Below are 26,562 nucleotides of genomic sequence, written 5' to 3'. Positions count from 1 at the left end.
GTTTCTCTTTATTTGTGTTGCCCACCTACCAAGGAACCTGTGTGTTCTGCCTAAGGATGGAGACAGACCTGGGTAACAGATGGGGTTTTGTATTTTCAAGTACGGGAGTAGGGAATACCTAGTTAACCTAAATGAGTTCAAATCTCCAGGGCCTGATGAACTGCAACTCCGAGTATTGAAGGAACTTGCGGATGTACTCTCGGAACCTCTTGCCATCATCTTTGAGAAATCCTGGAGAACGGGAGAGGTGCCGGAGAATTGGAGACGGGCAAACGTCGTCCTGCTCTTTAAAAAGAGTAAAAAAGAAGATCTGGGGAATTACAGGCCGGTCAGTCTGACTTCAATACCGGGAAAGATATTAGAACGGATAATAAAAGAGTCCATTGGCAACTATCTAGATGACAATGCTGTGATTAGAAGGAGCCAGCATGGGTTTGTCAAGAAAAAATCCTGTCAGACTAATCTCATCTCTTTTTTTGATTGGGTCACTAGCTTAGTAGATGGTGGAAATGCTGTAGATGTCATCTATCTAGATTTCAGCAAAGCGTTTGACAAAGTCCCCCACGACCTTTTGATTAGCAAACTCGTCAAATGCGAACTACATGGAAATACTGTCAGGTGGATTCACAACTGGTTGGAAAACCGTACTCAAAGAGTGGTCGTCGGTGGCTCTGCTTCGGACTGGACGGAGGTCTCGAGTGGAGTGCCACAGGGTTCTGTCCTGGGGCCGATACTCTTCAACATTTTTATCAATGACTTAGATGACGGGGTGGAGGGAAGCCTTATGAAGTTTGTGGATGATACGAAACTGGGTGGGATAGCTAACACAATGGAAGACAGGAATAAAATCCAAAGGGACCTGGATAGACTAGAACATTGGGCTGAAATTAATAAAATGACATTCAATAAAGACAAATGCAGGATTCTGCATTTAGGCCACAAAAACAAAATGCATGGGTACAGGATGGGAAATACCCGGCTTAGCAGTAGTGCGTGTGAGAAGGACCTTGGAATTGTAGTGGATCGCAAGTTGAACATGACCCAGCAGTGTGATGCTGCGGCAAAAAAGGCAAACGCGGTTTTGGGATGCATAAACAGAGCTATAGTTTCCAGGTCGAGGGAAGTAATAGTCCCACTATATTCTGCATTAGTCAGGCCTCATCTGGAATACTGCATTCAGTTCTGGGCGCCTCATTTTAAGAAAGATACAGACAAGTTAGAGCGGGTTCAGAAAAGGGCGACAAGGATGATAGCCGGTATGGAGAACAAGTCTTATGAGGAAAGGTTGAAGGAACTTGGCATGTTCAGTCTGGTGAAGAGAAGGCTGAGGGGTGACATGATTGCACTCTTAAGTACCTGAAGGGCTGTCACATAGAGGAGGGTACAGATTTGTTCTCTGCTGCCCCAGAGGGTAGGACTAGGTCTAATGGTTTTAAGTTGCAGGAGCGTAGATTCAGATTGGACATTAGAAGGAACTTCTTAACAGTAAGGGCAGTTCGGCAATGGAACCGACTGCCTAGGGAGGTGGTGGGATCCCCTTCGCTGGATGTCTTCAAGCAGAGGCTGGACAGCTATCTGCGGGAGATGCTCTAGCTGTAGATTTCCTGCTGTGAGTAGGGGGTTGGACTCGATGGCCTACAAGGCCCCTTCCAACTCTATGATTCTATGATGTCAACCATTTTATGTTGCTTCCTCACAGCAGGCTCAGATGCAACCTAAAATCTGCACAGTACCTAACAGAGCCTCATTTGAATGCTTGCACTGCACCATCAGCCAGGCTTTTCCCTCTCCATCCCTTGCTTTGTTTACCATCTAGACCACCTTTGCAACCTGGTGCCAAGTTCCCATTAAACCCCAGTCAGTATGGCCGTGCTGGCTGAGGCTGTTGGGAACTGTAGTCCAAAATATCTGGAGGGCACCAAATTGGCAAAGGCTGGCTCAGACTGATAAAGATAAAGCTTGTGACATGTTAATGGTACTAATAAAGGTATTGGTATTGTCCTAATTTTGGTTTTTTTCTGAAGGCCAACATGGCTACCTTTTCATGTTCATTTATCTTATGCGAGTGTGCTTGATATTATTGTTGGACTTACCTCTGCTCTTCTTCTCAAAATCCATGGGGGGAAAAAGTTCAGTTCCTGTAGAAAGGCAGTCTGAAAAGCCACAGCTGCAACCTGTGAAGGAAAAAGGATGCTCGTTCTTTCGTTTTCAAGAGGTGCAGCAGACCCACGGCTGCCCATTCAGTCTCCTTCCCTCTGGACAAATAATACATCTTAGAGTGTGCTACTTGACTGCAAACCTTCACAGAGGCCACGAGTGGGTTGGCTGGACTCCATGCCCTGCAGAAATCTGTGGCAAAGCTAGGTACTGACAGAGGAAGCCGCATTTCCTATTTCCGAGGTCTGTGGTCTAACCACAAGGTTCTTGTTCCCTTTTGTGCCTGACGTTGCCACCCCTTGAACAAGTGATTGTTCGTATTGCTTTCCCATCTGTGACAGCATCACGGGCCACCCCAGGGCTAAGACTGCACGATTCTCCGGTTTTAAGGAGAGAATGTCCAATTTGGAAAATCCTAGCTGTTCAATCTGAAAACTGCGACACAGCGGGCATGATCTGGTCAAAGTGAAGAGCATGCAAGTCCCATTGATTTAGCTGGAGGGAGTTAAGGACCACATGCCCTGGCCTTAGGTTCTCTGCCCTTGATTTTAGCCAGTCTTCTGTTGTGGGCAACCTTCCAGGGGCTGTGTGCCAGGAATGGGCGGGGCTGGAAGCAGAAGTGGGCGGAGCAATGGATGTGACGCTTACCTTTGTACAGTAGGCTATGCTCTAGCCATGCAAAAGTCAGACTCTGCCCACTCCTGTCTCTCCATCCTCCAATCAGGCAGACAAGAAGCACTGTGACCATTCAAGGACTTACTGCAGCCAGGCAAGAGCACTCGAGGAGGGTGCAGAGCAGAACCACTGAGGGGGTATGGACTGGGCATGATATAGAGATATGAAGGCCCAGAAAAAAACAAATTGGGGGGGGGAAGGGTTTTCCCAGGCCTTCACATCTCTGGTTGGGTGCCTGATCTGAAGAGAGTCCTGAGGATCAAACCGAGATGTCTGGAGGGCCACCTTAGGTCCCAGGCCTGAGGTTCTCCACCCCTGGTGTTGGAGGATGGGGGGGCAGCGAAAGCAGGAGCATCTGTCCTGAGCCATAATAGAGGAAGGGTCCCATCATGAGGGGGTGTCTGTGGTGGAGAGGGAGGGGGGCCACTGACAGCCTGGTGCCCGAGAGCCCACCAAACCCTGTATGCCCCCCCTAAAGTCAGTAACTGGCCATTATGAAAGCTATCACTTTGCATAAGCAATGCCTGTAACGTAAAATGACCAATATGGATCAGAAACTGGCCATTTGTTATAAAATATTCAGCCTGGCTGTGACACTGAGGCACTGAGAAGCACAGCACAAAGGGAAAGCAGCTCTCTTATACCAAACTCGTAGGGAGAAAAAGGCAGAGTGCCATAAGGCTGTCAGGTCCAGTAGCTCAACTGAAGCCAGGTCTGCCTGATGTAATTTATGTTGCCTTCTGAGCCCTCTGGTTTCAGTACCTTATTTGGATACGGCTGCCTATAAAATCCGAACAGTTCTTGCAAACAAACGGGAAGAGCCTATAGCTCCTGAACAGCCCATGACGCAAGTTGCCTAGATTCCCAACCTTGCCTTTGAGTACCAGGGCAGAATTCCCAGTGCATCTGGAATTGCTGCTACAGTTGTAGAAAACTGCAGCAGAATGTCTCATGCAGTGACGGCTCGCACATTGGATATCTCCACATGGTCCTTTACCTGGGGATGTTAGAGGGAAAGGACGTGCGCAGAAAGCAAGCGACGAGCTTGCAGAAGCCAACTGGGACATCTGTTGGATGGGCCTGAAGAGAACATGCTTGGCTTGAATGATGCCGTTGCAGGCTTGTGAAAATATACCCACCTCCGCTGGTGGCCTTCTACCGTCTAGGAAGCAAGAGTGGGGAGAGTGCGGCTGCACCCACGTTCTGCTTGTGGGCTTCCCACTGGGGTGATGGACCCTTGGCCTGGTCGAGCAGCCAGGCTCTTTTTATGTTTGTCTCCTAGGATCCCCTCCCCAGGCGGCACAATAAATAGAAGCAGAATTAAAGACCTACTACCATCAATAAATTTAAAAAAGCACAACACCCATAACATCAGTTCTATTCAGTTCAGGAGCTGTCAATAAAATGGCCCCAGATCAATGTCCCCCTCCCTCCAAATGCCAGCGGCCAGTGCAACAAATATGTTTCTGATGTCAGAAGGAAACCAGCAGCTGTACTTCGGGGGGTGTCAATGGAGTTCCACAACCAGGGAGCTGTCACAGAGAAGGCTTTTCCCTAAGTCACTCCACAACAGGCCACAGCCATTGACTGGACAACCAGTCTGGCCTCCCCTGCAGAATGCCAAGTCCCAGGTTGGCAGATATGGGGACAGGTGATATTGCAGAATTTTGAATTTAATTTAACATTTAATGTAACACATACAAAGGCCAAAGATGCGGCCACCTTTTGGCGACTTGTAGCCAGGGGCTGGCCCAAACCACCCCCTAGTCCTGAATATCATATTTCTGTGCAATCATGGGAATTGTATTTTTACAACATCCACTCAAGGGGGCAGGAGCGTTTCCAACATACTGTGAGCATCCTAGAAGATCTTTCTGTCTGGCCCTCGGTATCTCCCAAGGAAATCTCTTCTCTTATTGCAAGGCTGAAAGCGGGCAAGGCACCTGGACCCGATAATATCCGTCCTGAAATATTCAAGCATAACATTGAGTGGTGGCTCCTGTTCTAGCAGCACTCTACGACCATCGACCGCACGGCTCGTATTCCTGAAGACTGGGGTCTAGCCACTATTATTCCAATCTACAAAAGAGGCCCTCGTTCTGATCCAGCCAACTACAGGCCAGTTAGCTTACTCAATATAGTTAGCAAGCTATATGCCTCTCATTTGCTTGATAAATTACAAAGCTGGCTGGTTCAGGAGAATATTCTGGCTGAGGAACAAGCAGGGTTTAGAGTGGAACGTTCTACCACGGACCATATATTAGTCCTTCATCATCTAGTAGAGAAATATTCATCCAAAAAGGGGGGATCTCTTTACACGGCTTTTATAGATTTTAAAACTGCCTTCGATCTTATACCCAGAGTCAAGCTCTGGGAAAAATTTGAGTCAACCAACATTGACAGACACCTTCTAGTTCTCATACAATGTCTCTATGAGAACACTAAACTTTGTATTATTTTATTTATTTTATTTATTTGTTTCATTTTTAAACCACCCATAGCAAGTGGCTCTCTGGGCGGTGTACAAAAGATTAAAATACAGAATATCACAATAAAATCAACCTACCAACAGTAAACATAAACAGCAAACAAAAAAAGATTTTAAATTATAACATTAAATGCTTAAAATGCCTGGGAGCATAGCCAGGTCTTAACCTGGCGCCGAAAAGATAGAAGCGTCGGTGCCAGGCGTACTTCTTCGGGGAGGCTGTTCCACAGTTCGGGGGCCACTACAGAAAAGGCCCTAGATCGAGTAACTGTCCTCCGGGCTTCCTGATGGGTTGGTACCCGGAGGAGGGCCTTAGATGCTGAGCGAAGTGACCGGGTCGGTTCATAGCAGGAGAGGCATTCCACAACAGGTGTAATAAAGTGGGCCATCTGACTAAGCTAATCCCCACCTATGAGGGCGTCAAGCAGGACTGCGTCCTAGCTCCAACTCTATTTAATTTCTACGTAAATTCCTTGGTTAGTTCTTTGGCGCAGATTTCATCACACCCTCCTACTCTTGCCAACAAACCCTTATCTATATTACTCTATGACAACAACCCAGTGTTGCTATCGTTGACAAGCATCAGACTGCATCGACTACTCCAGGCACTGGCAGACTACTGCTCCAAGGAACGGCTAGTTATTAACCACGCAAAGACGAAAGTACTATTGTTCACCAGGAAAAAGGTGAGGCACAGCTGACAACTTAATGGTCTCCCAATTGAACAGGTTTCCTCATACCGGTACCTGGGAGTGACTTTCCACTCCTCTGGAGCACAGCATCTCCATGCAAAGAATGCCATCACTAACGCCCGGAGGAACTCGAAGGCTCTTCTGTCGTTCTTCTACACCAAGCGAGGGCAACATGTCCCCGCCACCATACAAGTCTTCGTGGCGAAAGTCATCTCTCAAATGCTTTATGGCTCTCAGGCACTGGTCTATTCCAAATCCGTTTCTTTTGAACCTGTCCAAACCAGATTTTTGAGGTCTATTTTCAGGACACCGACATGTGTCTCCAATAACACCTTAAGACTGGAAGCAGGTCTTCCCACAATCGAGGCTCACATTTGGAAACTTAAAGTGAGGCTTTGGTTAAAATTGTGGTTCTTCCCCGTGGGTTTGGCCCCCCTAGTACTTTCCGATTCATATCAATCCAACTGGCATAACTCTCTGATCAAGAAATTTGCAAAACTCGGCTTTTATCTCCCCTCTATCTCTATGCTGGGCTTTGTGATGTTCCTATATATTAGTGTATATATGGTAAGTGCTGGTTGTTTAGAGTATACATGGTAAGTAGTGAAAGAGGAGGGGGAGTGAATGGGCAATAGAATGCTTGATGATTGGCTGAATGTTTAAAATGGCTGACAGTATAAATGAAAGGATGACAGGTAAATCTGGATGAATGTGAGGTGGTAAAGAGTGGAATCTAGGGGGGAGAAGAGAAAGAGTGGATTGCTTAGTGGGGTTTAGAGAGTTGTTTACCAGGAGGGAGGTAGAGTTCAGATTAGTATTGAGTAAAACCATATGCTTATGTGCCTTAAGAAGAAATCTTGTTAATCTTGTTAGTTTTGTTATCTTTAATAAATACTTAATTTGGTTTACCAAAGGCCTGATCCTTGGCTGGGGTTTCACAGACCAGAAGGGAGGGTAAGGTAATGACCAAGGCTGAAGGGGAACTGTAACAAATGGTGGCAGTGGTGAAGAGAATAACAATACCAGTATTCAGAGTCTCTGGGAATACTAGTATTGGGACGTTACTGGTGGTTGCCTAGCAGGGGGATCTGTTGAGATCTGTGCTAGAGCGGGGAGAGAAATCATAAGAGAGAGCGGTCCGGACTGGTGGAGTCCCTGGTGGTGCCTAGTGACAGGCAGCAGCCACGCGCAGGTAGGAACCTGACAGGGAGAGCCAGGGAAGGACGCCTCACATGTGGTGGCAGTAGCGGTGGGATACGAACAACAGAGAATCCAGATACGAATACTAGAGAATCCAGAACAGTGGTGTGGCAAACAGAAATAACAAAACAAGATTTCTTGTGAGAGTGACTGGCAAAGAGTGTGTGGCAAAGAGTGAGTGAACTCAAACACCATGGCTGAATACATAAAAATGAAAAGAGAGGAGCTGGTGGAGAAGTGCATAACATTCAATTTACCTCATGAGGGTAAAGGGGTAGATGAATTGAGGGTAGCACTTATAGGATTTGCTACTGCCCAGCAAAAACAACCTGTCAGGGAAGAGACCCCAGAAGGATATTTAAGCAATCCCGCTTATATAGAGTACTTGAGAGAGAAGTTAAGATGGGAGGCTGAGGAAAAAGACAAGCAGAGGGAGTTGGAAGCTGAGAGATTGAAGATGGAAGCTGAGAGATTGAGGATGGAAGGTGCAGAGAAGGAAAAACAGAGGAAGTTTGTGAGAAATTTTGGGGAAATAGCAACCCCCTTGTATGAATTAACAAAGAAGAAGTGTTCTGAGCGTGTGGTATGGACGGATGAATGTCAGAAGGCTTTTGATCTACTGAAGCAAGCCTTGTGCCAAGGACCCATATTAATAGCACCAGACTATGAGAAACCATTCATCGTGGCTACAGATGCGTCGGACCTGACGCTGGGAGTCGTCTTGCTACAGGAGAGAGAAGGCACCAGACATCCAGTGGCATACCTGAGTCGCAAGCTGACGCCGAGGGAGAAAAACTATTCGTCGGTCCAGAAGGAGTGCCTAGCGGTCGTGTGGGGACTGAACAAGTTGCGCCCATACGTGTGGGGACGAAGATTCACAGTGACTATGGATCATCGGGCCTTGTTATGGTTGCAGACTATGAAAAACCATAACACTATGCTGCAGAGGTGGTCCTGGGCCCTACAGGACTATCAAGTGGACTTCCAGTTCATCAAAGGCAAGGACAATGTACTGGCCGATGGACTTTCCAGGCAAGTGGCTGGGACTGCAGTAACGTGACCAGACGGAGGAACAAAGAAAGACATTTTCCCCATAGAGACTTTTATTTGTTAACGCGACGTATAAATCCTGGAACAGGAATAATACTCTGCCGTTGTTTAAGGGGGGGGGGGAAATGTGATGTTCCTATATATTAGTGTATATATGGTAAGTGCTGGTTGTTTAGAGTATACATGGTAAGTAGTGAAAGAGGAGGGGGAGTGAATGGGCAATAGAATGCTTGATGATTGGCTGAATGTTTAAAATGGCTGACAGTATAAATGAAAGGATGACAGGTAAATGTGGGGGAATGTGAGGTGGTAAAGAGTGGAATCTGGGGGGAGAAGAAAAAGAGTGGATTGCTTAGTGGGGTTTAGAGAGTTGTTTACCAGGAGGGAGGTGGAGTTCAGATTAGTATTGAGTAAAACCATATGCTTATGTGCCTTAAGAAGAAATCTTGTTAATCTTGTTAGCTTTGTTATCTTTAATAAATACTTAATTTTGTTTACCAAAGGCCTGATCCTTGGCTGGGGTTTCACAGACTAGAAGGGAGGGTAAGGTAATGACCAAGGCTGAAGGGGAACTGTAACAAATGGTGGCAGCGGTGAAGAGAATAACAATACCAGTATTCAGAGTCTCTGGGAATACTAGTATTGGGACGTTACTGGTGGTTGCCTAGCAGGGGAATCTGTTGAGATCTGTGCTAGAGCGGGGAGAGAAACCATAAGAGAGTGCGGTCCGGACTGGTGGAGTCCCTGGTGGTGCCTAGAGACAGGCAGTAACCACGAGCAGGTAGGAATCTGACAGGGAGAGCCAGGGAAGGACGCATCACAGGCTTCTCTTAAGTGTGGCTGCTATTTCACAACAAATCTTGGATGTAGAACTCCAAAACCATCTATCGTTGGCAACATTCAAGTTTGATTCTACCTCCTTTACTAGGGTTTTTGTTCCTGCACACTACTTCAGCTCTCTCTCCAATGCTAAGACTCAGAAAAGCATTTACACTGGTGAAGCTTGATGTGCTTCCGTCAGCTCTCCTCGAGGGTAGATATCTTGGAATTCCTCATGTGGAGCGACTATGCCCTTGTGGGATGGGAAAAGTTGAAACGGTAACCCATGTACTCTTAACCTGTCCTTTTTATCACGATCTTCGTCTTTCTAACATAACTCCAATTATCCAATCGATTCCGGGCCGAGACTCTTCATTTTATACCAGCTATCTTTTATCGGACTAGCATCCTCAAACTACATACAGCGTTGCAAGATTCTGTGCCATGGCAATTACCCTCCGTAGAACATTGTTAGCTCAACCGCCTACACAGTCTTGATCCTAGTTAGCAAATGTATGATCTTTTAATTAGTTTTATATGATGTTTGATGTTTTGTACTGGTCTCAGACCGCAAGAATAAAATTAATTCAATGTAACACATAGTTTGGCCCACAGATGGCCGATTTATACAATGATTTAATGCACACCAGGATAAATACTACTTGGTAAATAATCACCCTGTATTCATCCTAAACAAAACACAATTTTAACACTTCCGAATTATGTAAGTAGCTCACGTCTGCAAGCTGAAAACATATATCAGCCTGCCTTCTTATTTATTTATTACATTTATATTCTGCCTTTCCTCCCAGAAGGAGCCCAGGACAGCAAACAAAAACACTAACAACACTCTAAAACATATTAAAACAAAACATATTTAAAAACATATTTAAACAAAGCATCTTCTTGCTGTGATAACCCCTTGGGAGCAGAGGAGGTCCCTTGCCAGTCTCTTGATGCTTCTGGGCAAATTTCATCTAGTCCAGAGAAGTTCTAAGCTCACCAAGAACTTGGAGCAAAATAGATGATGGACAAAACGTTAAACTGGCCTCATATTTGAGCTGATTAGAAGTTTTGCATGAAACAAGCTTGATCTGATTTAATTCCATTTCCTGGTTGCTGACATACACAGCAAGGCCTATGTTAATCATGCACATCTTCTTTACTCCAGTTGCGTGTGCAGAATGGTGTGTTGGGCAGAAGCCCTTTTCACATGATAATTGTTCAGCAGATGCTGAACACATGGAGGGGAAGTCTCCTCGCAGTTGCTCCTCCACTCCTGATCTCTGCTATTAATCTGAGGCCCCATCTGTCTGCTCTATACATTTAAAGTAGTTGTTATACCACTTTAAACAGTCATGGCTTCCCCCAAAGAATCCTGGCAAGTGTAGTTTGTCAAGGATGCTGGGAGTTGTTAGGAGACTCCTATTCCCCTCACAGAGCTGAGTGGTTTAACAATCAATCCTCTTCCCAGGGAACTCCGGGAATTATAGCTCTGTCGGGGGAATAAGGGTCTCCTAACAACTTTCAGCACCCTTGACAAACTACAGTCCCCATGATTATTTGGGGGAAGCCATGATTGTTTAAAATGGTACGATGTGGCCTGAAACTCTGAACAGAAAAAGGCACGTACTACCTAGGCTCTGTATCTGCCTTTTGAGAGATTCCTGACCACGCAGAGAGAGACTACATGTGGCCCAGTTGCACATGCCCAGGCTTTCTTACTTACAGTTTAATGCATAGAGGTTTGGCGCTGGCACACTGGTTGCAATCCCAATCCCCTTTCCACAGGTTCACTGAACACACAGAAAGAACGAGAGTCACACCAGCATTTTAGCCCAAGTTGCCAACCTTGCACTTGTTGGTTATTCTTTAATTGCTCCAACCACATACTGGGATGACAGCTCACCACATCTGGGGAAACCCTAGAGATGTGAAGGTCCAGAAAAAAAACAGAAAAATTCAGGGGATGAAGGGAACTGTTTTTTTGTTTTGTTTTTTCGCCAGGGCTTTCAAATTTCTAGGAAACACAGGTTGAAGCAGCATGTGGTCATCAACTGTCTCTTGACACATGCTGGGATGTTCACAAGATCCACCACACTCTCAGCACCACCGCTGCATGAAACTGGTTGCCTGAATCCGCACAGCACAAAAGATTTAGGCAGGCAGGAAAAAATTATCATGCTCTTCACTTTAAAACCATTATTTTCAACTCGTATGCAATGGCCTTCGAAGTAGTTTGCAATGGTGCTTTTATATGCCACCCAGTAATAATGTACTCTGCCACTGTCTTACTCACCTGACATCCAAGCAAACACAGAGGCAAACTCAGGACTCTTTCATGTTAAACTCATTGTTGCATTGTTACATTGTTTTGTAATAATTACATTGTTGTTGTATGCTGCAAACCCACTCAGAGCACAATGATTGCAGAAAAGTGGCATATGAATAACTGGACTGATATCTTCAGAAAACAGAAATAACCCCAAGAGGATTCCACCACTGTCTCCAAACTAGTCATAATGGGAAAAGGGCACTGAATTCATGTGATTTTGTTGTTGTTGTTATGTGCCTTCAAGTTGATTATGACTTATGGTGACCCTATGAATCCAGTAGCATCTCTCATGAACCACCCTGTTCAGATCTTGTAAGTTCAGGTCTGTGGCTTCCTTTACAGAATCAAACCATCTCTTGTTTGGCCTTCCTCTTTTTCTACTCTCTTCTGTTTTTCCAAGCATTATTGTCATTTCTAGTGAATTATGTCTTCTCATTATGTGTCGAAAGTATGATAACCTCAGTTTCATCATTTTAGCTTCTAGTGATAGTTCTGGTTTAATTTGTTATAACACCCAATTATTTGTCTTTTTCGCAGTCCATGGTATCTGCAAAGGTCTCCCCCAACACCACATTTCAAAGGAGTTGATTTTTCTCTTATCCCCTTTTTTCACTGTCCAACTTTCACATCCATACATAGAGATCGGGAATACCATGGCCTGAATGATCCTGACTTCAGTGTTCAGTGATACATCTTTGCATTTGAGGACCTTTTCTAGTTCTCTCACAGGTGCCCTCCCCAGTCCTAGCCTTCTTCTGATTTCTTGACTATTGTTTCCATTTTGGTTAATGACTGTGCCGAGGTATTGATAATCCTTGACAAGTTCAATGTCCTCATTGTCAACTTTAAAGTTACAGAGTGGTAAGCGGTGGTAATGCAGCCGAAGCTCTGCTTACGGCCAGAGTTCGATTCCAACGAAAGGAGGAAGTCGAATCTCCGGTAAAAGGGGTCGAGGTCCACTCAGCCTTCCATCCATCAGTGGTCGGTAAAATGAGTACCCTACACATGGTGGGGGGTAAAGAAAGGCCAGGGATGGAACTGGCAATCCCACCCCATATATATGGTCTGCCTAGTAAACGTCACAAGACGTCACCCTAAGAGTCGGAAACGACTCGCACTACAAGTGCGGGGACACCTTTACCTTTAAATCTTCTGTTGTTATTACTTTATATTTCATGTGATTACCCTTGGTTAAAACCCAAAGAAGAACGTGGATGAAATGGGTCATGTTGCCCCACTCAGTGAAAAATATTTTCGTATTTTAATATTGTGTAAAAAGGTTTACATTTTAAATTTAACTTTTAAGCTTTTAATACTGTTTTAAATATGTGTTTATTGTATTTTTGCTGATTGTTGTGAACCGCCCAGGGAGCTTCGGCTATGGGCGGTATATAAATTTAATAAAATGAAATGAAAAAATGAAAATCAAGAAAATGTGTGTGGAAGTAAATCTACAGGGCATCAGTAGCGATTAAGGCTTTGACAGGTTATTTTGGCATAGATTGATTCCCAGGGGACATTTTTTTCCATAAGAGTCCTTGATTCCAGCCCCTCCCTTGCTGATATAAGGAGCTCTCTGTTCTCCCCCCAGCTTGGTTGCTATCCAGTCTCTATATTGTGACAGCTGCTGAGTGACCCTTCTTTGTTAAGCTGATTGCTTGTTAATCGTCCAGAACAACAGGCTGATGTTCCCTCAAGGGCTGGAGAGATTTCCCCTGAATGGGCAACTTACCTGCAAGACTGCTTCTGTAGCCAGCTTTCAGCCAGTGGGCTGTATGTTGTAGGTAGGGGGAAAGGCCACTTGCATTTTGAATCTTCAATGGAGCTGAGAGCCTTTATTTGGCGGTGTCTTATAGTCACATTGCTGAAGCTAAGTAGGTCTAGGTCTCATCAATGCCTGGATGGGCGACCACGGGGGAGAGTGCTGTTGCGCTGGGGTCAAGCAAGTGTTATCCCACACACTTTCCAGTGTATTTGCCTGTTTTCCTTATTGCAAAAAGTCAGTTCTTTTGGGAAAGTGGGCTTGTTGTACAAGACCTCTTAATCAACTATAATTGCAACCTGAATTTGCCAGTGTGATTGAATTCCATCTAAAAATATCAACTGTCTGGAACCCCCTTATTTGAAAGACAGGATGTAGGAAAGGATCATAGCTGTGGCAAAGCACATACGTTTGCATGTAGAAGGCTCCAAGGTCAATCTCTGGCAACTTAAACTAAAATGAACCAGGTAGCAGGTTACTCTTCTCTTCTTGAGATGCTGAAGAGTCACTACCAGTCAGAGTAGACCATACTAGGCATCTGGTTGGCCACTGTGAGAATAGGATGGTAGACTAGGTGGGTTGTTGCCCTGATCCACCAGGCTCTTATGTTCTTAAGTAGTCTGATCAGGTAATGGGTTGCTCCTTATGTATCTATAAACTTATAGAAATCGGCAAATATAGTGACATATTTTGAAATGAATGCTGATGAAAGTTAAAGAAGAAAGCACAAAAGCAGGACTACAGCTGAACGTCAAAAAGACTAAAGTAATGACAACAGAAGATGTATGCAACTTTACAGCTGACAATGAGGACATTGAACTTGTCAAGGATTATCAATAGCTTGGTACAATCATTAACCAAAATAGAGACAACAGTCAAGAAATCAGAAGAAGGCTAGGATTGGGGAGGGCAGCTGTGAGAGAACTAGAAAAGTTCCTCAAATGCATAGATGTATCACTGAACACTAAAGTCAGGATCATTCAGACCATGGTATTTCTGATCTCTATGTATGGACGTGAAAGTTGGACAGTGAAAAAAGCTGATAAGACAAAAATCAACTTGTTTGAAGTGGTGTTGGAGAAGAGCTTTGCGTATACCATGGACTGCAAAAAAGACAAATAATTGGGTGTTAGAACAAATTAAACCAGAACTGTCACTAGAAGCTAAAATGATGGAACTGAGGTTATCATACTTTGGACACATCATGAGAAGACATGATTCATTATAAAAGATAATAATGCTTGGAAAAACAGAAGGAAGTAGAAAAAGAGGAAAGCCAAACAAGAGATGGATTGATTCCATAAAGGAAACCACAGACCTGGACTTACAAGATCTGAACAGGGTGGTTCATGACAGATGCTCTTGGAGGTCACTGATTCATAGGGTCTCCATAAGTCGTAGTTGACTTGGAGGCACATAACAACAACAACAACAATCTGAACCCACAAAAGATTTCAGGAAGACTTTTGGCAGTCAGGAGCAAATCTCCAGTGTCACATATAGTTCCTTGCCTCTCCCAGTTGTTGGCCTAAGCGAAATATGCGGGAAGATTGTGAGCTGCCTTGAGCATTTTTGGAAAAGTGCGACAACTATAAACAAACAAATGAAGACCTTGTTGAAAGAAAACACTGCAGTGTGCTCCACTTAACATTATTATTTATTTAATGGATTTCTAGCCCACCTTTTGGGGGGGTGTTGCAAAATCCAGTTGTTCTATGTGCAGACACTGGAACACCTGGGGGCAATTTGAGGTTTCTTTCTCCCCCTGAGCAAAATTCACAAAGCTCTGCCTTTGAACACTTTCAGACCTTTGCTAATTTTGGGGGGATTCCGTCACATACCAGCACATTCAGGCTGTACAACTGAAATTTATTTGGCACTCTTGCACAACAAACCTGCCTCCCCCCAAAAACAGACTTTTTGTGATAAGGAAAGTGATAGGAAAAGGAATCGGGAAGTGTAGGCTAACAATTGCATGATGCAACCTCCCGGCAAAATTCATCAGAATTACTGCCTAATTGTTTTTGGCATCTAATCTCCCCTGCAAACTTTGTGCAAATCAAGAGAAGTGCTGAACAAACAAGTCATCTAGAAGCAACCTTTGTTTCAGGCTCCCAAATGTCCTCTTGCCCCACAGACATGCTCCTATTCTTGCCTCTTTCCACTCGCCCTTAGAGGCATCTCAGCTGTTCTGCCACACGCAGGTATGCCTATCTTTCCTTCATCTTCAGCTGTTTTGGAAGCTTGCTATAACATTGTTTTTGTTAATTTATTATAAGGTTGCCAATTAGGTCATTATCCATGACAGAGCTAAGTGCACTGAGATCCACTGTGGGTTTGTTGTTATATGCCTTCAAGTAGATTTCGACTTATGGAGACCCTATGAATCAGCAACCTCCAAGAGCATCTGTCATGGACCACCCTATTCAGATCTTATAAGGTCATTTCTGTGGCTTCCTTTATGGAATCAATCCATCTCTTGTTTGGCCTTCCTCTTTACCTACTCCCTTCTGTATTTGCCAACATTATGGTATTTTCTAGTGAATCATGTCTTCTCATTATGTGATAACCTCAGTTTCATCATTTTAGCTTCTAGTGACAGTTCTGGTTTAATTTGTTCTAACACCCAATTATTTGTCTTTTTTGCAGTCCATGGTATGCGCAAAGCTCTCCTCCAGCACCACATTTCAAATGAGTTGATTTTTCTCTTATCTGCTTTTTTCACTTTCACATCCATACATAGAGATCGGGAATACCATGGTCTGAATGATCCTGACTTTAGTGTTCAGTGATACATCTTTGCATTTGAGGACCTTTTCTAGTTCTCTCACAGCTGCCCTCCCCAGTCCTAGCCTTCTTCTGATTTCTTGATTATTGTCTCCTTTTGGGTTAATCACTGTGCTGAGGTATTATCATTAACCAAAATGGAGACAATAGTCATAAGAACATAAGAACATAAGAAGAGCCTGCTGGATCAGGCCAGTGGCCCATCTAGTCCAGCATCCTGTTCTCACAGTGACCAACCAGGTGCCTGGGGGAAGCCTGCAAGCAGGACCCGAGTGCAAGAACACTCTCCCCTCCTGAGGCTTCCGGCAACTGGTTTTCAGAAGCATGCTGCCTCTGACTAGGGTGGCAGAGCACAGCCATCATGGCTAGTAGCCATTGATAGCCCTGTCCTCCATGAATTTGTCTAATCTTCTTTTAAAGCCATCCAAGCTGGTGGCCATTACTGCATCTTGTGGGAGCAAATTCCATAGTTTAACTATGCGCTGAGTAAAGAAGTACTTCCTTTTGTGTGTCCTGAATCTTCCAACATTCAGCTTCTTTGAATGTCCACGAGTTCTAGTATTATGAGAGAGGGAGAAGAACTTTTCTCTATCCACATTCTCAATGCCATGCATAATTTTATACACTTCTATCATGTCTCCTCTGACCCGCCTTTTCTCTAAACTAAAAAGCCCCAAATGCTGCAACCTTTCCTCGTAAGGGAGTCGCTCCATCCCCTTGATCATTCTGGTTACCCTCTTCTGAACCTTTTCCAACTCTAGAATATCCTTTTTGAGATGAGGCGACCAGAACTGTACACAGTATTCCAAATGCGGCCGCACCATAGATTTATACAATGGCATTATGATATCGGCTGTTTTATTTTCAATACCTTTCCTAATTATCGCTAGCATGGAATTTGCCTTTTTCACAGCTGCCGCACACTGGGTCGACATTTTCATCGTGCTGTCCACTACAACCCCGAGGTCTCTCTCCTGGTCGGTCACCGCCAGTTCAGACCCCATGAGCGTATATGTGAAATTCAGATTTTTTGCTCCAATATGCATAATTTTACACTTGTTTATATTGAATTGCATTTGCCATTTTTCCGCCCATTCACTCAGTTTGGAGAGGTCTTTTTGGAGCTCTTCGCAATCCCTTTTTGTTTTAACAACCCTGAACAATTTAGTGTCATCAGCAAACTTGGCCACTTCACTGCTCACTCCTAATTCTAGGTCATTAATGAACAAGTTGAAAAGTACAGGTCCCAATACCGATCCTTGAGGGACTCCACTTTCTACAGCCCTCCATTGGGAGAACTGTCCGTTTATTCCTACTCTCTGCTTTCTGCTTCTTAACCAATTTCTTATCCACAAGAGGACCTCTCCTCTTATTCCATGACTGCTAAGCTTCCTCAGAAGCCTTTGGTGAGGTACCTTGTCAAACGCTTTTTGAAAGTACACTATGTCCACTGGATCACCTCTATCTATATGCTTGTTGACACTCTCAAAGAATTCTAATAGGTTACTGAGACAGGACTTTCCCTTGCAGAAGCCATGCTGGCTCTGCTTCAGCAAGGCTTGTTCTTCTATGTGCTTAGTTAATCTAGCTTTAATAATACTTTCTACCAGTTTCCCAGGGACAGAAGTTAAGCTAACTGGCCTGTAATTTCCGGGATCCCCTCTGGATCCCTTTTTGAAGATTGGCGTTACATTTGCCACTTTCCAGTCCTCAGGCACGGAGGAGGACCCAAGGGACAAGTTACATATTTTAGTTAGCAGATCAGCAATTTCACATTTGAGTTCTTTGAGAACTCTCGGGTGGATGCCATCCGGGCCCGGTGATTTGTCAGTTTTTATATTGTCCATTAAGCTTAGACCTTCCTCTCTCGTTACCACTATTTGTCTCAGTTCCTCAGAATCCCTTCCTGCAAATGTTAGTTCAGGTTCAGGGATCTGCCCTATATCTTCCACTGTGAAGACAGATGCAAAGAATTCATTTAGCTTCTCTGCAATCTCCTTATCGTTCTTTAGTACACCTTTGACTCCCTTATCATCCAAGGGTCCAATTGTCTCCCTAGATGGTCTCCTGCTTTGAATGTATTTATAGAATTTTTTGTTGTTGGTTTTTATGTTCTTAGCAATGTGCTCCTCAAATTCTTTTTTAGCATCCCTTATTGTCTTCTTGCATTTCTTTTGCCAGAGTTTGTGTTCTTTTTTATTTTCTTCATTCGGACAAGACTTCCATTTTTTGAAGGAAGACTTTTTGCCTCTAAGAGCTTCCTTGACTTTGCTCGTTAACCATGCTGGCATCTTCTTGGCCCTGGCGGTACCTTTTCTGGTCTGCGGTATGCACTCCAGTTGAGCTTCTAATATAGTGTTTTTAAACAACTTCCAAGCATTTTTGAGTGATGTGACCCTCTGGACTTTGTTTTTCAGCTTTCTTTTTACCAATCCCCTCATTTTTGTGAAGTTTCCTCTTTTGAAGTCAAATGTGACCGTGTTGGATTTTCTAGGCAATTGGCCATTTACATGTATGTTTAATTTAATAGCACTATGGTCACTGCTCCCAATCGGTTCAACAACACTTACATCTCGCACCAGGTCCCGGTCCCCACTGAGGATTAAGTCCAGGGTTGCCGTCCCTCTGGTCGGTTCCATGACCAACTGGTCTAGGGAATAGTCATTTAGAATATCTAGAAACTTTGCTTCTTTGTCATGACTGGAACACATATGCAGCCAGTCTATGTCTGGGTAGTTGAAGTCACCCATTACTACCACATTTCCTAGTTTGGATGCTTCCTCAATTTCATTTTTTTCAGAAGAAATCAGAAGAAGGCTAGGTCAGGGGAGGGCAGCTATGAGATAACCTTTTTTATTATTATTACATGCTGGTTAATCCTGAGCTAAATGGTGGCCCTGGTGTGGTTTTGGATGCTCTGTGGGGCAGGTTTTGGCAAGTCAGGGTGTGATGGTAATACAAAATTGTATACAGTGGTGCAGTCATCTGGGATCATGGGAGGTTGTAGACCCCTTACTTTTGTGGGAGTAGGGTCGCAGCTAGGTTTGTATATACAAGCCAAACATGAAAGGGGAGCATGTTAGCCACTGAGAAGAGTTCTTGTCCTTTTGTGCTGATTGGAGCCAGGTCAGCCACTGAGAAGACTCTTCTCAGTAGCTAACAAAGTCCCCCCTTTTGTGCTGATTGGCTCCCAGGGATGTCTGTTGCAGTGGAGAGTGGGTTCAGAGATGACACATGGAGAGCAAGGAACATGAGGGAGAGTGGTAAGCGATGTGTGAGGGAGGATGGTGTGACTGTCATAAAGGGACCCTGCACTTCTGAATTTGCAACGTCACTGACTGTGTGCATGTGTGTGTGTGTATGTGTATATATATATATATATGATTAACAAATACCTGCTCTGAGGCACAAACCTATACAAATACTCCAGCTGTTGGGCTGCAATATTCAGTAACTGGACCAGAGGCCAAATGGGCAGGCAAAATGCCTGAATTTAAATTTGCCCATAACTGAAAGACAAATTAGCAAAGGGGCAGGCAAAATACTCAGCAGTTGCCAACCCTGAGTTGTTTTCACACCAATCCCACCTGAGAGAAACCGACGAACATAAGAAAGGTTAAGTTAGTTTTATTGATTTCATAAAGCGCTTCCCACAACATAATAAAAAAACTCGAGAAGCGATTTACGGGACGAATACAACACAGCAGCCTTTGCCAACTTGGTGCCCTCTAGTCAGGTGTTGTTGGATTACATCAGCTGAGGGTGATGGCAGTTGTAGTCCAACGACATCCGACTGGAGGGCACCAGGTTGACAAAGCCAGTAAGAAAAACACAAACATTTAAAAAGAAAAAAACACAACCTTGCGGGACCAAGGCCAAAGGGCAATTTATCTCCCAGCGTCCCGTTTTCACAGTGGCCAACCGGCTGCCTATTCTGCGAAGAAATGAAACGGGTTTCTATAATATATGTTTATTTGGCATAATAAAGAATAAAATGTAAAAAGCGTGGTTCGAAAGGCTCTCTGACCGGTGCCTCCTGCCCATTTCCTCCTCCTGTACGAGGCGAGAGACGGCGAAGGTCCGCCTCAGCCAGCGCGGCCTTCGCGCGCTTTCTCCCCTGGAGCGCCTCGGCCTCCTCCTCCCTCCCCGCCCATGGGGGAGTCCCGGATGTTGGCCCGCTCCTTGCGCCTCCGTCCTCCGCTTCCATAAAAGGGCAGCACCTCCCTCTCTTTCCTCCCCGCTGTCCACGCTCCCCTCCGGGCCTTTCTGGCCGCCTCCCAGCCCCTCGCCGCCGCCGCCGCCTCCTCCTCCTCTCCCTCCCTTCCCCGCCTCCGCCGCAATCCCCTCAGGCGGCGCCCCCGGGGGGCGGGGGAGGGCTCCCGTCCTGGCGGCGTCCGTGGAGAAGGAGGCGGCGGCGGGCACAGAAACGCGGCAGCCGCAGCGGCGGTGTCGGGGTCTCCTGCGTCTCCCCTTGCAGCCCCGCTGAAGCGGCGCTCCCCGGCCTCAGGCACAGCTAAGCCCGGCAGGCGAGTTAGGCAGGGAGGGAGAGAGAAAGGGAGAGGCGGGCGGGCGGGCGAGCGAGTGAATGTGTGAAGCGGGTTCCCTAATTTAGGGGGTGGAATCCGTGTGTGTGTGTTATGTACGTGTGAAGGGGGTTCCCTCTGCTTTGCCCCAGGCTGTGGAGAGAGTTTTTTTGGGGGGAGATCCTTACCTCGTCTTCTCCTCCCACCTGTAGGTTGAGGGGCAAATAATCTACAGGCACAAAATCCTTCAGGCGCCACGTCGTCGTGGGGCTGGGAGGAGTGTGAATGGCGGAGGGGATAGGGGGCTGGACAGGGGGGTGCACATGGCCCCTTACAGACTCTCTCATCCACCCCTTTTTCAGGTCTCCTTTCCAGGGTCTCTCCCCTCCTTGTGTGCCATCTCAAGCATGCACCATCCTTACCCTGTGGATGGACATTATTTTGGACAAGGACCTTTCTTTCTTTCTTTCTTTCTTTCTTTCTTTCTTTCTTTCTTTCTTTCTTTCTTTCTGCCCCCGCTTCTGAGACCCTCCGCACAGCCATAGTGACGCTTCCCTGGTTCCTTTCGGAGGGGACTCAAAGTCTTAGCTGTTGGGCTCCCTTTTCACGGAATTCGTATCCGTATTTTCTAGGAGTGTTACAGAGCAGAGGGCCAAGGAGACTGATGGAGAGGGGGGGGGAGCAGCATGCCATTTCCACTGCAATAATTTTTAACACCCCTTTAAGGACAGATCTTGGGAGCATTTGCTGATTTCACCCAGTATAGCAGGGGGAGTGTCACATTGCCAGTGTTGAATGCCCAGGTGAAAACTGATAGTATGGATGATGTATGTCAGAGAAGGAGACGAGGGACGGTAAACAAATAAGGAAAGTATTGTGCTCTAAGGACAGGCAAGAAGTTGAACAAGGGCATTGTGATTCCTCCTTGAGATATATTGGGTAGAGCTGGGGCTAAATAAGGTTTCAGTTTGCATTCCCTTCAAGCTTGTGTCCTCCTTTCAGTTTCCAGCTGCCCAGCAACAAGTTTGCAATCTGGCTCTGCCATCCCCCTCCCCCACCAACCGCCTTACCAAGTTCTTTGTAAATTGAGCTGTGAGTTGGGAACTCTCAGACTTGCTGTTTCTTTGCAGTTGGCTTTAGGGAGCTTGTTTGCCTTCCCTGAATTCTGCTTCTTCCTGCGTTTTCTCCCCCAAAGTGGAAAGCGGGGAGAGGCTTATGAACTGTGAGTGTGGAGGCTTCTAACTTAGCTAATGAATTCTGTTTCCTCTGCTCCTTGCTTGCAGGAAGGAGGAACGATGGCTCTGGACGGTATACGGATGCCAGATGGCTGTTATGCGGATGGGACGTGGGAGTTAAACGTCCATGTCACAGACCTGAACAGAGATGTAACTCTGAGGGTCACAGGGGAGGTCCATATTGGTGGCGTCATGCTGAAATTGGTGGAAAAACTTGGTAAGTTGTCATTATTAGGGGGAAAGGTGTGGCCTTTTCATTGGTTTGGTTTTTCTTTGAAAGCTGGAAGGCAAAGAGGAGGGATGTGAAACTGCGTATTTGTATCACACATGGGACTAGTTTCAGAAACCCATAGCTATTTTTAAATGCTCATTTTTTGTTAGAGGAATTTGATGTTGGATCTCTGTTCTTCATCAAGCAGTCTGCAGGCCACATCAGGCCTGTTGAATCTAGTTGTTCTCCTGGCTTGCCATCATTGCCCCATACTTTTCCCTGCTTCAGACAATGGCAGCTGTGTTTCTTTTCAGTCCTTTACTTGCACATCAACGTGTATGACGTGGCAGGGAGGAAAGGGTGCTTGATCTATTGATCTCGGGTACCGAGATTCAAATAAATTGTTTTGTCTTTCTCTTTTGCTTGTCTGCCTCAGTTAATTATTATGATAGAGTTTCTTATTTGTATAATACCCATGCAGCTGGTTCATTCAATCAGAAGAACCCCAAGTTCCACAGCTTTTCCTGGATTGTTTATTTAGCTCTGCCTTCGCCAACTTGGTGCCTTCCAGATGTTTTCGACTAAAACATCTGGAAGGCACCAGGTTGATGAATGCAGATCTAGATGTTGCAAGTGAGATTGAATGCTGGAGTGCTTAAAGGCAAAACGTACAAAACTAGTATGTTGGCAAGAAGACTTTCTCCGGGACAGACTTTTTCTGCATGCAGGGCGTTCTTTGCAGGACAGCACTTAATGGTGCAGCCTGGAGTAGAAAGATTCAAGGACCTTGTTTACCACCTGATTTTCTCCAGATTGTATATGATGGCCCTTATGCATGCCAAGTTCCAAAAAGATTAAATAATGTTCTTGTATATTCAAACTTCATATAAAGGTTTTACAGTATTGGCCCTCTGTTGTGGCAGAGGCTTATGTTGTTGCAATTGAAATGGGGTCCTGTTCTAGACAAGTTGGGATTGAGCCATCTAGCGTAACTCCAGACATCTTTATGAGTATCCCTTTGTGATTGCCATGTGAACACCCATAGTTGGCCCCCTTCTTTGTCTGTCAAAAACTCTGAGCTTCTGACAGGGGGGGTACACTGCTAACTGAATGCCAGAAACACACTGTATGCAACTGAAGCAGTTTAGGCTAGCATTTTCTTTTCATTGCAAAAAATCAGGGGACGTTTCCCAAAGATACTATGTGGCTTCCAAGTTCTAGGTTAGTGAATGCTCTATTGTACGTTGCTGTTCCTTGTCTTTGGGCTTAAAGAGTTTGGTTTGTTGGAATTTAGACTAAGTGACAGGTGAGAAGGATCTGTGCCTGTTCTTACAGAAACAATAAGACACTTATGTAGGAGTGACTGTACTGTTGTATACAACTAGGTTTGATTAAAACATTCATTCCTCACCATCTCCACACCCTTGACTTCTGGCTTTCTGAAAGAGTTGTGCAGCATTAGAGCTAGCTGCTTCCCTTAGGCAAATATCCTTGGGTTCTGTGGGCAACACTGTATGATGTTATGGCTAATATGCAGCCTCCTGCATTAAAGATATGGAGAAAGCAAGTGGTTAAGAGGCACCTATTAATGGAACACGATAGCTAATATACAGTTAGCCATGCTGCTATGGAAGTCCCATTGAACTGAATTGGCATTGCATTAGAGCATTGCTCACCCATTGAACTGAATGGGAATTCCATTAGAGCACTGCTGCTTGGCACATTATGCCTATTGAGCTTTCACCAGTGTGTTCTGAATTTTGTGGAAAACACTGTACTTCAGTGCTAAAGTTCCAGTGCTGATAAGAGACTGAGGTTTATTCAATTGGTGATCTGATGTTTTCCTTCCTTAATAATGCATTTAAAACTGATTAGTATTGTAGTTTAAACAAAATATCCATATCAACCCCCCAGCACACTTCTGGTACTATGTAAATAGTTGATTTGTTGGCTAGCAGTCATAGTTTGTGCAGCTAAAAAAAAAAGCCATCCTGTACTGTACTAAAACTTCATAGTGATGTAATAAGGAAGGAAAAGCAGATATAAATACTTGCTTCAAAAGGAAGCTTGTGTTTGCATGAAGGACTCTTAGGCTTGACATGGCTTGCGAAGCTGTAGAAAATCAGTTTCAAAAATACTTTTTATGCTTGGGATATGAAAGGAATGTCTCAAGTCTCAAGGTGATTGCAGGCCTTGGCACTTAACATTTGTAGAGGCTGAACAACTTTAAAGGAAGAAATTCCACAGACTCTTACATAATGAATAAGTAATGCTTTCTATTGGTTTTGAGTGTTATTGATGAGAATTGTTCGTGTGTATAATTTGCTCTATAGAATGGAATTCAGTGAAGACAGCAAGTTGTTAAGATGCTTTGTGAGATAAGTATAATTGCCCTCCACAGGTTAAAAGCTTATCTGCAGTGAAAAAGTATATTTTGGTAACTTTTCTCATGCAAATAACTAATAAGAAGGATGCATGGATCTACTTTGCAGTGGACTTTACAAAGCTCCAGAAATAGGTGCATTTCACTGTGGAGTAGAGGCCCATCTAGCCTCCCAGATGCAATAGCTGTACTTTCCTAAACAGAGATAAGCATACAATGTCTAATAGTCTTCACAGCTTGTATCCCCTCGCAGGCCAAGTTGGTATGTTTAGCTAGTGACAAATGCTTAACTTGGCCTTCCTGCCACAAATTGTAGCATAATATGTTTAAATATTGGAGAATCTCTGTGATGGAGTCTGCTCCATAGTTTCCTGAATCAGGAAGTAGCAGTGGTTCAAACAACTCGTACATGCTGAAGTTAGGAGTCTGTAAAAACCAGAAGCAAACCTCAATGTGTGCCAAATGCTGCTTTACTTTGTGCTTGACCCTGCACCAACTTTCAGCTATGGGTCGTGGAAGGACTGAAAGGAAGGTGTGGTTTCTTTGAACACACAACTTCTGGTTTACAAATATTGGAGCCATTCCACCTGCAGAGCTTCTTTAAAGAGGCAAAAGGTCCGTCCTGATGTGGTGAGAAGGAGAAAGGAGGATTTGAGGTACCTTGAAACTCCTTGCATTGGTATACTGTGTAATACAGATGTGACTCAGGGCTGATGCTGTCCTTGTCTTGGATAAGCTCTGGGATCACTATGATCTGCCACTTGGATCCCAGGCCTAAGATATGCACACTGCTGTCACTGCACTAGATACCAAAGGGGAAAAATCTCTCCTGGAATATTTCCAGTTGTCAGGGAACTTTTCTGACCTTCTGAACAGTTTTCAGTTAATTGCTGAACAGTTTTCAGTTAATTGTCAATCTCTTTTGATAATATGTAGTGCAGTAGATCATGTCGGGGGTGAAGTTCCCTCTACAAGCCAGACTAAAATAGCGAAGACCTTTTTTTACAGTACCTTTGATCCTTGGATGTAGAGCAGGTTATAAAATGTATCAAGCCAACTTTGAAGCTCATGGGACCATGCAAGTAAACATATCTTCCTGAAACTTGTGATATACATCATATAGAATTGAGGCATCTGTGGCTTTTTAAGTTGAATTACATTCCATTAAACTAGCTTTTAAAAGAAAATGACTGCAAATGGAAACTCTTTTAAAAAAAGACTGTTCTTTTTGTCCATCTGGTTAGTTCCAAACAATCTTGGGATCACAATGTGTTTGGAATAGAAGCACTTTGTGTGCATCTTGTTAACTCGGTAAACAATCCAGTTTTCCTGATTTCTTCCATTTTACCAGAAGCCCTCATTTGTTTGCAGAGGATAAGGTGCTAATCAAAACAACAATAAAGTTGTAGGGGCCATTTCTGTAGCTCGGTGGTAGTACATTTGCTTTGCATGGTGAAGGGCCCAGGTTCCATTCCTGACATCTCCCGGTGGAGCTGTTGGTGAAGATGCCAGCCAGTGAAGAGAATACTTAATACTAGAAAGTCTGACTCTGTCTAAGGCCACTGCCTACGTTCCTGTGTTGCTGGAGGAGATCATGGTTGAGTAGTAGAGCACATGCTTTGCATGTAAAAGGTCCCAGGTTCAGTCCCTGGCATCTTCAGGTAGGGTTGGTAGAGATCCTATCCCAAATACTGAAGAGCCACTGCCGGTCAGTGTAGACAATACTGAGCTAGATGGACCAATGGTCTGGCTCTGTATAAAGCAGCTTCCTGTGTTCTCTTGTTGCCCATGTGTTGCTCATAAGAATGTTGCGTAGCAATCCTAAGCACACTTCACATCCCGCAGAGTATATATGTTTAGGATCACTGATGTAAGAAGATGCCAAATTATATGTGTAATGCAGTCCATGGTTTAAGATGCAGAAACTGCTATTTAGATGCAGCCTATTGTTTCTCCTCATTCGACTTGCATCCTCCCCCCTCCCTCCATAGTATTTAGGCTTGAAAACAGCCTCCCATTAGAGCCATTGGCATTTGGGGGGAGAGGCGTTCATCTGGAAAGGGAAGAGTTAACCTTCCTTGTGCACTGTGACTCTTCCTTTGAACCCTCTAACAGTGTGGCAGTTAGGCAGCTTGTGTTGCTGCCGCTGAAAGGCTATTTTCAAGCCTAATTTCTGTCAGTATACCTGTGTTACGTTTGGGGTCATTTTTGTGGAGATTGTGGCTGGGGAGGCAGGGATAACCCT

At 44.7% G+C, this 26,562-nt stretch overlaps 1 protein-coding gene across 4 annotated transcripts in view; it reads left to right on the top strand.

The window, feature by feature from the left end:
- Positions 1 to 20,162: 20,162 nt before the first annotated feature.
- FERMT2 (FERM domain containing kindlin 2) overlaps positions 20,163 to 26,562 on the top strand; it is a 121,929-nt gene continuing 115,529 nt past the window's right edge. The window contains exons 1-2 of one of the 4 annotated variants that reach the window (XM_061612548.1): positions 20,163 to 20,491; positions 21,772 to 21,940. In XM_061612548.1, the coding sequence (XP_061468532.1) occupies positions 21,784 to 21,940 (157 nt within the window). In that variant the 5' untranslated portion in view covers positions 20,163 to 20,491; positions 21,772 to 21,783. The remainder of the gene's footprint in view (positions 20,492 to 21,771; positions 21,941 to 26,562) is intronic. The other 3 variants (XM_061612549.1, XM_061612550.1, XM_061612551.1) reach the window with 3 other exon arrangements.

Source organism: Rhineura floridana, chromosome 2, assembly GCF_030035675.1.
Source record: "Rhineura floridana isolate rRhiFlo1 chromosome 2, rRhiFlo1.hap2, whole genome shotgun sequence".
Lineage (NCBI taxonomy): Eukaryota > Metazoa > Chordata > Lepidosauria > Squamata > Rhineuridae > Rhineura > Rhineura floridana.
Note: the sequence above shows the minus strand (reverse complement) of the source record. Positions and strands in the feature narration are given on the sequence as shown.